Source organism: Channa argus, chromosome 9 (assembly GCF_033026475.1).
Source record: "Channa argus isolate prfri chromosome 9, Channa argus male v1.0, whole genome shotgun sequence".
NCBI classification, from domain to species: Eukaryota; Metazoa; Chordata; class Actinopteri; order Anabantiformes; family Channidae; genus Channa; species Channa argus.
The window spans coordinates 13,854,778-13,867,265 of NC_090205.1; the positions used below are offsets into that span (position 1 = coordinate 13,854,778).

A 12,488-nucleotide genomic window follows, 5' to 3' on the forward strand; every position below is an offset into this window, starting at 1 on the left:
GACAAAGTGTGACACGCCATCTGTAAGGAACATATATCAGAAGCTCTACCCATCATCGTCTGTGGCACAGCTCCAACTCCATTTGTGTAATCCTGACCTTGGAGCGCATAATTGTTAGTCATCATCATTTTCTTCCACTTGTTTGTTATTCTGATTCCTTTTTGCATGTTTGTGTGTGTCTGTGTGTGCGTGTGTGTATGTAGTGTGCCATCTTCTGCTCCCAGTTGGTGAAGATTATGTTCAGTGTCATGGAAAACTTGGAGAGATAGTAAATGAGGCTCATATCATGCATCGCCTGTGTGTGTGCCTCATGCTCCCTCTGCACATTGTGACCATCGAAAAACATAAAATATTGTGCTGCACAGAGAAGCAAACATTTGCACGAACATAAACAAATTCCAAATACACTTCACTCAAATTTGAAGACAAAAAAATATTGCATTAATATTTTAAACATTCCCTCTATAACTGCTATGACAGCTATTTCAGTGCAATAAGGTGTAAGCCAGCTGCACAATTTGCTTGCCATATTGCCACAAACATAAATGCTAATGTATGCAGAAATAGTGGTGTCTAACTAATGCTGGGGGTGTAGCCCAATATGCAGCACACATCTCTGAAGGCCGAGGAAACACAAGCACAAATGTATTTCATGCAATCAGAATGCAGCCTTCATGCTCTTCAATATGAGCCAATGTCCCTCATGTGCCTCTGATCCCATGTGAGCAAGTGGAGAGGATGATGGATACAGCTCAACGAGGACATTGCAGTTTCAAACAACGGTACTTGTCGTGTTTCCAGATGAGTGCCACTGCATCAGGCCGAGAAGGCCATGACAGGTCTTTGTCTTTACCTTTTGTTCCATTGCTAAACTGATGTGACATTTTGTATTGCGCACGTGCCACCGGTTCAGATGTGATAAATTAACATGAGCGAACGGAATTATTCTCTATAATTATACCCCTGTTGGAACTCATGACAGAACTGTTTGGTTTTCCTTATAAACAGGTGAAAACACACACAGTAAGAGCAATGAGTCATACTCCGTGTGACTCATAGTTTATCATTAATTCTTAATAAACTAGCAGGCGGATGTTGCACCATTTTAAGACTATTACTTTGCTTTGTTTAATATCAACACACTGTCAAAGTCACAGCGCGCTAAGGTTTTGTACAGTCAATCACATCATTGTTTAAGGTGTTCTACACAGGACACATGAGCTTTTAATGCTGTTATAGATGAGTTGAAATTGGATGAGTGTGACAGATAATTGACACCTGGATTTAGACTAAATATTATGGCTGAACAATAATAACCCACCAACCTGACCTATAATAAACAATGTAGAGTCGGATCAGTCAAGCCGGGGCAGTGCTGAGATGTAAAACAGGTGGAGAGATGTAATCAGCCCCTCTCAGGTGAGAATAAAGACTTGGTGCCATGAAGGTTTTGGGCTAAATCTGTCGCTGGCCATAGTAACTACCATTACTAGATTGACAGATTATAAAAAGCGGATGTAACTTGACATTCCTCCGAAGGTTTTAGTTTGCAGTGGTGACTGACATGATAAGCGGTTTAGCATCCGTTTGTGCGCAGGAGCGCTTCTGGCGAGGTTAAATTATTATGATTATGATTATTATTATTTTGTTGTATTTAGGTCAACATTTCTTGGGGACTGTATCTATGATGGTATGATGCTCCGGTGAGCTTATTCTTTGTGCATGAAGTGACTTGACATCACCGCGACCACCGAGTGACCGTGCGTGCGTGCTGTGCGTGTGAGCGTCCAGTCCATGCACACACACAGAGAGAGAGAGAGAGAGAGAGAGAGAGAGGGAGAGAGAGAATAAGCAACTTTGTTCCCAGGCATAGCTGTGTATCCTCCGGTGCAGCGTGGTAAAAGAGAAGCATTTGGCAGATATGGTTGATCAGCGTTTCTTTCATCCGTTCCGGTGCATTAGAGGCGACGATCGTGCTCCAGTTAAATAGGTCCCGTTTCCTATTTCGTCTTGACGGATTAAAGATACAAAGATGCGCTGAACATTCCTAACCAGCCCACATCTTCGTCAATGTGCGTGAGGTATGTATTTCAAGCAGGAGTTAGACAGAAATTATGCAGACTGTCTTGTGTCTGAGAAGGCGTGCACAGTGATGCAGGATTTCAGCGAACCGTTTGTAATTTATACAGCTTTTGATTCAGTGTTTAAGTGCATCTTAGTGTTTTGAAGAGCTAATGCGATACGACTTGACTTCACAACGGATATAAACATTTTTTGTGCTTATTTCTTGCTTTGACCTTGCTTTTTGCCATTTACAGAGCTCGCAGGAGTTGCATTTCATCCTGATTTGTTTGAACCATTGGCCACACAGCCAGAAGTTACCTCTGGGTAACAGTAAATGAAGCCTCGGCTCTACGGCTTGTGTAGAAGTTGTGTTAATAGCAGTCAGTCTGTTTTACACTGCAATGTATGTCCTTTATTTCTAGGTGACATTGATGATACCTTAGCAGGACTGTGAGCTCGGCCATCATTTGCAGGAAGATGCATCTTTGGATGTCATATGTTTTTCTTAGTGCAACCTCAGTGTGCACTGTCGAGCTGTTTAGCAGTTATGGAGACATATGTCAAAGACTGTGTGCCTGTGAAGAGAGAGAGGGGATACTTACAGTGAGCTGTGAAAGCAGAGGAATTGTAAGTCTCTCTGACATAAGCCCAGTGTACTTTCCCCAGTATCATCTGCTGCTCACAGGGAATCTTTTAAAAAAGCTATCTGCCAACAATTTTATTCAGTACAAAGGACTTACAATATTACATCTGGGAAATAATGACATATCTGAGGTTGAAGCAGGGGCCTTTAATGGACTTCAGGGATTAAAACGATTACATCTCAACAATAACAAAATTGATGCCTTGAAGGAAGAGTTTTTCTTTGGCCTTGAAAGTCTGGAATATCTACAAATTGATTATAACTATATCACACAAGTGGCGCCGAATGCTTTCGGCAGACTTCGACATCTGGAGGTCCTGATTCTAAATGACAACTTGATATCTACTCTGCCTGTGAACAGTTTCCAGTATGTACCACTGACACATTTGGACTTAAGGGGGAATCAGCTCAAAGTGCTTCCCTACGCAGGTCTGCTGGAGCACATGAACAGTGTGGTGGAGTTACAGTTAGAGGAGAATCCATGGAACTGTTCCTGCGAGCTGATTGCTCTCAAAACGTGGCTCGAGAGCATCTCCTACACAGCCTTGGTTGGAGATGTTGTTTGTGAATTTCCTTTTCGTCTTCATGGGAGAGACCTCGATGAGGTTTCAAAACAGGAACTGTGTCCGAGGAGAGCCATTGCTGAATATGAAATGCCACCCCTGCCACATCTGAGCACCGATGCATACTACAGGACGACGCCAGCTCTAGTTACAGCCTCTCTCACCTCATCTGGGGTCGCTCGGTCCTCATCAAGACCCACTAAGGGACCTAGACAGTCAAGCAAATTAAAATCAAGACCCACTACGCGAATTCCTTCTAATAAACCACAAAACTATGGCCAAATTATTTCATATCAGACCAAATCGCCTGTGCCTTTAGATTGCCCCACTGTCTGCACCTGCAATCTTCAAATTTCCGACCTGGGTTTGAATGTGAATTGCCAGGAGCGAAAGATTGAGCATATTTCTGACTTAAATCCCAAACCTTACAATCCCAAAAAGATGTATCTCACAGGCAATTACATCCCTGTGGTGCGTCGATCAGATTTTATTGAGGCAACTGGATTAGATTTGCTTCATCTCGGGAACAATCGAATAGCTCACATACACGGCAGAGCATTTGGTGATTTGACACATCTAAGAAGACTTTATCTTAATGGGAATTTGATAGACCATCTTACGGCTGAAATGTTCTATGGGTTAGAAAGCCTGCAGTTCTTATATTTAGAATACAACGTCATTAAAGAGGTTGCTCCTGACACCTTTCAGCATCTACCCAAACTTCAGCTTCTTTTTCTAAACAACAACCTCCTGAAAACGCTACCAGTGGGAACATTTATTGGCCTGACATTAGCCAGGCTAAATCTTCGCAACAACCATCTGCGATATCTGCCAGTCAGTGGTGTACTAGATCAGCTTACAGCCCTGGTGCAAGTTGATTTGTTTGAGAATCCCTGGGAATGCTCTTGTAGCATACTGGAGTTGAGGATGTGGCTGGAACAGCTTAGCACAGGCACTGTTGTAAACAATGTCATCTGTGGCTCGCCTAAGAGACTAGCTGGGGAGGATATGAGATACATTAAGACAGCAAATTTCTGCCCTAATAAATCTGAGATACTTGCCTCCATGATCCCACCCTCGGAAGAAGCTTTTCCTGGCAGCACTATCACCATAGAAACATCCTTGGACTCTGACACGCAAAACAGTGCCATTCCTTTATCTGTGATGATTCTTGCCCTTCTCCTCATGTTCATTGTGTCTGTGTTTGTAGCTGCGGGATTGTTCGTGGCAATGAGAAAAAGACGTCAAAAGTGTCAAAACCAGCAGAACAACTCAATGAACGCTTGCATTAGTTCTCTAAACATGGAATATGGCCTTTACAAAAAAGGATCCATTCCCAAAGTCAGAACATCTGCTGGACACGTATATGAGTACATTCCACCTCCCACCGAGGCCACATGCAGAACTACTGGGCACACCCCAGTGGACAGTAAATCAGTGGACAGATTTAGAGACTTTGATGAGCTGAGTGGCACTTTTCTCGGTAACTCAGATGAAGAGGCAGTCAGTAATGTAATAAGCTCAGAATACAGTGCCAGTACCCCAGACCCTTTGAACAAGTCCTCCACAACTCAGCACGACGATCCATGTTACCACAGAGATGCACCTGAGGCTGACAAGCACGCGCGCAACAGCAATACGTTACCGTGCAGGCATACAGCACATTCATCAAGTCAGTATACCTCAGACTTTGATGCCAGGCATCAATACATGCACCCAGAGAGGATACAACAGACAATTTTGTATTGTACAACACCAAGTACTGTTTATGTGGAGCCCAACAGGAGTGAGTACTGGGAACTTAAAGCAAAGCTTCATATTGATCCTGATTATCTTGAGGTTCTCGAAAAAAGAACCACATTTACACAGTTTTAAGAGACTTTTAAGAGGACACAGACCCCTTGGTGTCAGAGTGGATGCACTGGTGCAATGTATCAATTTTAATCAGGAATCGAACCATCTTTTAAAAAAAACGCATAATTTTTTGTCTTTTTCTCAGCTATATTATTACAGTGCATTGTGATCTACAATATGCATTACTGGGAACTTTCTACAGTTGAATAAAAAGGGGAACACCACTCATTTTACACAGTCAACTAACACTTTATACTTATGCTGTGTGATTTAAATGATATTTGCTGTCATTTTCTATATGATTAGTATTTTTCTACAACTAACAAGTTGCTTCCACTCATGGTTTCTTTCTGCCAATCTCCAATCTGGATTTTTTTTTTCTCTGCCTTCAATGTTGCAATAAGCGAGAGTTAACTGCACATGTGCAGGATTTGCACTATTTACAGTCATCTAGCTAAACAAAGCAGAGCTCGCACACAGAGATTTAGTCTTCAGGCACCGAAATGAGGTATACTGGACCAACAGAAAAAAAACATATTCAGGCTACATCTTTTATAATGAAGCAACATTTTACCAGTGGAGCAGATGGTCATAGTGATTTGTTTTTTTAATCATTTTTGAACAACAGAGGTCTGCGACACTGTCAAATAAGCTAATTGATGTTGGAGACTGAGACAGAGACCATAAGTGGATGCAAATCATTGTTTTTCTTTAGCCTTTGAATGGGGAATGTTAAAAAAAAAAAAAACAATTAATATAGAAAATGAGCTTAAAAATGTGTAAACATGAACAAACAACTACAGTTTCAGGGCTCTTATGACTCACCCCATCACAAAAATATATCCGGGAGTTGTTTCATTGACAGTATTGGGAGGCTGAGAATTTACTAAATTAGCTGCCTTTAATGGGTGTTATTAAACGGTGCAGACGATATGTTCTCATCCCAAAATAAACCAGCGATTTATATGGCATGTTTTATGTTTTATATGGTGTGTTTATATGCCAACCAGTTTTGTCTTTTTTAAATTCAGTCAAAATTAAACTCACACATAAGACTAAATCCATTTAATTTGCAAGTAAATGTATCTGTGACCTGCATGTAGGTGGAGACAAACGTCACACAGCCTACATGCGTGTTTAGAAATTGTGGTCCAATGAAGTACTGATTTATTTTGAAAGTAGTTTGCCCTACAGGATGCATAACACTGGCTATCGTTAAATCCATGAGATAATATAACAGAGGCTGGTATCACATTTCAAAATAAATATTATGAAGAAATGAGTCAGTAGATATCTGCTCTAATGTTTGCTGACTACGCAGAGAATACTAGGGCATATAACGTGAGGTAATCTATGAAAATCAGTGGTGTTCCCTCCAAGCCGACCCCTTCCCAAAGCCACCTGCACATGTGAAGCTGTTATAACTAAAATTTTATAATCACAACTGTGTTCAGATGTATTGTAACTGAAAGAAAATGTGCTCATCATTTCCTCATAATTATGTTGTAATGAATGTCTTTATTTGTGCCACTACCAAAGCACTTTTCAGAAATCAGCTGATAATATATGCAAACCATGCCACTCAACATATGAAACAGTTTTTTTTACCCTTTCAACCCCAACCCCCCCTTTAATTTCTGGATCAACAGTTGTCTTCCAGTTGCAATACATTTGAGATTAATTACAATTCACTAAGAGACAGATGAACCTTAATTTATGTTTAAAATCTGTTTGCCTTAGGCCCATGACATATTTTAGGTGACTGCATTTTTTTAGATATATTAACACGGATATTGAGGGTTTATTTCATTTCCTTAAAAAAAAAAATGCACTATCGACTTCTACTGGTCAACAATGATGTCCCTTTCTAAAATGCACAATATGCCAACACGTGCATATAGCCATAGAAGTAGGTTTGACTATTGCATACATAACACATGTCAAAAAGTTTGCACTATGCATAAAAATACATTATACTTAGACAATCTGTACAAAATGACCACAACTCATCCCCTCTTTCATTATCAGTTACTCATGATATTTAATAATATTCTACATCTCAGAAATGTTCATTTGAAACGTAACACACATGACTATTCAGTTTTCCAAAACTTATTTTTAATTACGTAGTTTTGGGTGCATTGTGTTACAATGAAAGTCTCATCTTTTTGGTGGGGGTTGAATGAAATGTTACACTTTTACGTAATTAGCAGTCTCTCTTTCTCTCCTTTTAAAGAGGAAATGATGGGGACATATGTGTAAAGGTCTGTAAAAGCTTTAGCTTTAGATTGAAAAGCACAACAAATGTATGCAGAATCTGAATGGATAGAGTTGTCTTTATGCATAATGTTCTGAAGGAAAGTCAGAACATCCTCCAGTCATAATGCAGTCTAACCAATTCATGATTTAATAGCGTAAGCCAGGAAATGTGACTTTCTCTGAGAGCTTAATACACAGACTAAATTCACATCATGTGGAGTATTATGCACTGAACCGGTCATCTTAACTCAGCTAATTAGAGGACATGGTGTATCTGGACCCTGTCTGCATGTCACCAAGTATTACACTACAGCATTAGTCATGTTGTTTATCAAGGATACACTCTTGGTTTGTTGCCTTTCAAATATTCAGAGTCATTTTGTGATAATTATGTCACTTGACTTGTCTCTGCTCTCTGGAAACTCCTCAAAATTAAATGAAATCTACACAGAGATGCATGATGTAAACCTGCAAAGGTTTGTACATTGAAACATGTTGCGTGTAAGATTTTGTTATTAATATGTTGCTGTGAAGTTAGTGGTGAAAACACTGTAAACCTGAAAACACGCACAGACAGAAACACATAAAATGTTTTTGTTATTGTGAATAGTGGCCGGCATTTAGTGAATTGTTTCTGCTTTCAAATTCCTTTTTTTAATGTGCAGTAAATTTGAGAAAAGAGAGAAAATTCTACTGAGATGAAATGTAACTTTATTTTCAAACAATATTGCAAAGGTAACTAAAGTAATTGAAACTCATGTTTTTTCTCGCTCTTAGCTTTTTGTAATCAGTGACCAAATCTAGACATTTGTCACATGTGACACAACAAATACTTGATAATCCAAAAAAATACGATACTTTTAAATGTGACTGTCTTGTGTATTTGTGCAAATGTTTGATTTGCAAAGAACAAGAAGTCCAGTCAGTGTCTTATTCTTATTCCAATGCTTATTTATGCTTTTGTTTGTTTGGGTTTCATATGAAACAGTGCTTTTTTATGTCAACTTCTAATTTGTAAATAGGACACTTCATCAGCATTTCCATGCAAACTTGCTTTGGCTTTGAAAAGCAAAAACCTGGTCTCTTACTGCAAAAACACAGTCCAACTAGGAATATGTGGGGTAAATATATCTACAATGTGCCGTTTCCTTAGTTGTTATCTAATGAATAAAAGATATGCATTAATTTGATATACCCTTGTTTCTGTGTTCTCTTCACCCTCATGGTATGTGCGGTAAATAACATAGTTCACATGGAGTACAGATTTGAAATGTTGCACAGAACCCCTTGGCTATTTTCTAACTATAATTGCAATATCCAATTCAAATGTTCAGATCAAGCCATTATCGTGCGGTTCCACTCTGGAAAACAGAAAATAACATAAAGGACTGTGTTACATAATAACACTGGTACTTTATGATGCGTTAGTTTTACTCTGTATCACCCAAAGACATTTTGACTAAGAACTTAAATGATCAGCTCTCTCATGTATAAATGAAATAATTATCTCAGAGTGCTCAAACGGCTGCACAAATAGCAGCAGCAGAACAGGCCTAGGGCAGCATTACAAAAATGTGCGTACACCAAATTTGACAGTCTTGTACATGTTTGAAGTCTCATAGCAACAAAGGATGTGCTTGTTATGTGTATAGAGCCAAAATAAACTGATCTGACCTAACTGTAACTGCAGCGCCAACACATCTGCATGTGTATGCTAACAGACACTTGGAGAGAAACTATATTCTTAGCAGACACAGCTTCTCAGAGGCCCAGTATCCATGGAAACATCCAATTACCTGACACAAAAAAACAATTCTAGAGCTAGAGGTATGACGCAGACGCAAAGTGTGAACTAATTTGCAACTAAGCTTTTTGACATCTCTGCCATTACACTGCATATAAAGGACAACTGCCTGGAATTCCTCTGATGTATTGAGGGTTACATCTGTGAATGGAAAGTGTCCATTATACTAAGACAAGCTACCACTGTGGATCACATTTGACTCATGTGTTTGTCAGTTTGTGGTGTTATGTTGCTTAGCTGCTTGAAGACCACAGTTTTGCAAGTGAGAGGGAAATATAGGGCAGATCTCCATTATGTAAGCTTGAAGAGATGTGTCAGGCACTGTGAAGACATGACAGTGAAAGCATTCACCGAACAAAAAAAAACCTTTACTAACTGCTTACATCAGCTAAACACATCAAACACAGTGGAAATACCCCTCACTCAAACCTATTTATGTCTCAGAGTAAAGACTATGCTATGTGAAAGTAAAAGAGAATCTCACATGTGGTGACATATGTACAGTTTCCAGTTGTTGGTCTCAGATTGTTTCTGTCCCTGAAGCTTTTTTAGTCTTGTGTTTCTCTGAGCAGCAATGCTGTTTCTCTTTCAAACTTTAAGTGTGTGTGTGTGTGTGTGTGTGTGTGTGTGTGTGTGGGGGGGGGGGGGGGGGGGGGGGGGGCAGGGCTTGAATATGTGTGTGTCTTTGGATGCATAAATTATTGACTCAGTGTGTATTCATCGTTGCCTCAAGGATTAGCCAACCAAAATGGCAATACCTTCATCCTCTACTTTTTTCTTTCAAGGTTTTTGTTTCAAAACCTTAACACAACTCTCAAGCGCAGGTCTTCAGAAATAATTAATGTATTACACCTCGAACATAAACTGACATTTATCTATGTGCAGCATGTTTCTAAATAATGTATGTCAGCATAATGTCCATTGTTTTAGATGGATTTGAAGAGAAATAGTATGCAGCTGGGGTGAAGTTGCATTCACAAACCCAGAGAGGGGATTTGGATGTGGGATGTGTAAAACTTTGCCAGTATATTTGCAGCAAATAGAAACAGTATGTGTGAGACACACTAATATTTATGAGGGCTTATCCAGGCTTAAGACTGCCAACCTGAGAAAACTGACAAAATCCCTCTTCATCCTCCCATTTATAGTGCTCACACTGAACATGAAAATGATAATTTTACATCAAGAAAAAAGCAGCTTAGGCAAAGGCAACATAAAATGTGTTGTGAATACAGTGAATTGCTGTTTATAAGTGTTTTTTTCATGAGTGCTCTGTATTACAATGTCAGACTGTTGTCTTTATGCATGTCATTGTCTGAGATTTCCTGCAAGTATCCAGTAATAACATCTCCCGATTCAAAATGATCTAACCTGCATATCATGTTTTCCCTCCTTCAGTAATGGCCCACTGCCGCCCAGTAAATAACTCCTCTCAAATTAACCTTTGCCGATGCCAAATGCGCAGAGTCTTTTATCAGCCACTTTTCCTCATGGCATTTCAGCACATCAAGGGCATGTCTTTCGCTGTATCGTGGCCTAAAGTGTCACTAAAACTGCTATGACAGAGTGACATGCCTGTTGCCCTAGAATGTATTATGACAACAACTAGCTGGACCAAGTGTCGCATTCACAAATGCGATACCTGGTAAAATGTCCTTGTGTCAAAATACAAAATCCTTTTTTCGTTTCTGCTATGCTGAATTTGTTTTTATCCCCACCAGTATGATGCATTGCATCAGTGTCTCATCCTAATTCGAAAAAGATGTGACCTGAAAGGGCCCTGTTTGTGTTTCTTTATTCAGTTGAGAGAGGGGAGAGACATAGATCTCCCACTGAAAAAGCTGCTGTGCCTGAAGAATAATGGTACTCTCAAGACCAAAGACAGTGGCAAGGATCTTGATTTTCTACAGGGGCAATGGCAACAGACCATTTAACCAAAACTGTTGCATAAGATTATACATTTATTTCTGAAGTCCGGTCTCATTTTTATTGACAAATGGCACGAGTTAACACATATTTTCCCAGCTAAAACTAATTTGTGTCACCGTTTGTATTATTTCCACACACTAAGATAAATCTGACTTGGCTGTGAAGCTTTTGAATTAAGTGCTGTGATGTGGGAGTGGACTATTACAGATTGTCCATGTTCTGTGGCAGTCGGAATTTAAATGCAGCTTCTGCTGCACTGTTGCACATTTCCCATTTTGCTTTCCCGACCATCTCATAAAACGAAACTGACAACTGCAGGAAGGTGGCTAACCTTGTCTTTAAATGTTCAAATGATCCGATTGTTCTGAAAAGATAACTATTCCTATTAGGGTTTTGATTAAGGGCTATTCTTACATTAAAAGTGAAATTAAAATTGCTGCTACATTGCCTTAAAGAGCTTGTGTAACATTAAGTCAGTCCTGTAACTCTTCTATTAACCAACATAAATAATTTCAGGTTTTGTGGTTTAAACCTTATAGTGAATAGTTTTACATAATAGCCTGTGGCAGAGGTGGCAGCTTATAAATGAATGTGTCATTCTAAGCTACTATGATTCTAAACATTCATTATTGTTAGACTCAAATTTTATTATCATCACTTGTGTTTTTGAAGACAGGAAAGTATTTCATCTTCAGTGCATTCATGTAAATATCTGAAAACCTACCAAGAATAGAATCAAATAGATTAGAATAAAATATACTGCTTAGCCAATGTTCTCAGTACATGTAGCTATGGACATGTGTTGAAATGTTGAATTGATTGTGGCTGTGAAGCATATCTGCCTTTAAATCTCATTTGACCACCTTTATTTTAAGTTAATTAAAATATATTCAATGTATTAATGTCCCTTTGGAAATTTGTTCTCTTGCAACTAAATAAACTACTTTCAGCAAGTGTGAGTGAAAATCCAGGATGGTTCTTTCATTGCTGCACAGTGTCAGATAAAGGCTGTGACACTTGAGGGTGACAGAATCTTTAGTGACCCTCATCAACATGCACGCTGTTGGCATCTTGTTCAGTAAATTCACACCACAAGGTTTACAGACGTGTTAAATAACCCCCTGACATTTCAGATGCAACTGCAACTGCTCTCTTGTCATTGTTCTCTTTTGCTGCTGTGTATTATCCAATGTATTTCTATATTTTCGTGTTTAAAGTCATTGTCGCCCAAAATTTGCTGTAGCTTATTGGTTCAAAATACACAACTCGTGGATAATATCAGCTCTGTAACTGCAATTATATATGTCATCTGCTATAAGTATAACCCCATGTTTCAGTGCTCTCTCAGCACACAGAGAGAAGTATTTGTGTA

The 12,488-nt window shown here is 39.2% G+C and overlaps 1 protein-coding gene across 1 annotated transcript; it reads left to right on the forward strand.

The window, feature by feature from the left end:
* The first annotated feature begins 1,614 nt into the window (after positions 1-1,614).
* Positions 1,615-9,791, forward strand: slitrk5b (SLIT and NTRK-like family, member 5b). Its single transcript, XM_067517105.1, has 2 exons — positions 1,615-2,081; positions 2,487-9,791. Exon 2 carries the CDS (start codon positions 2,542-2,544, stop codon positions 5,143-5,145), a length of 2,604 nt encoding a protein of 867 aa, XP_067373206.1. The 5' UTR covers positions 1,615-2,081; positions 2,487-2,541; the 3' UTR covers positions 5,146-9,791.
* Positions 9,792-12,488: the final 2,697 nt, after the last annotated feature.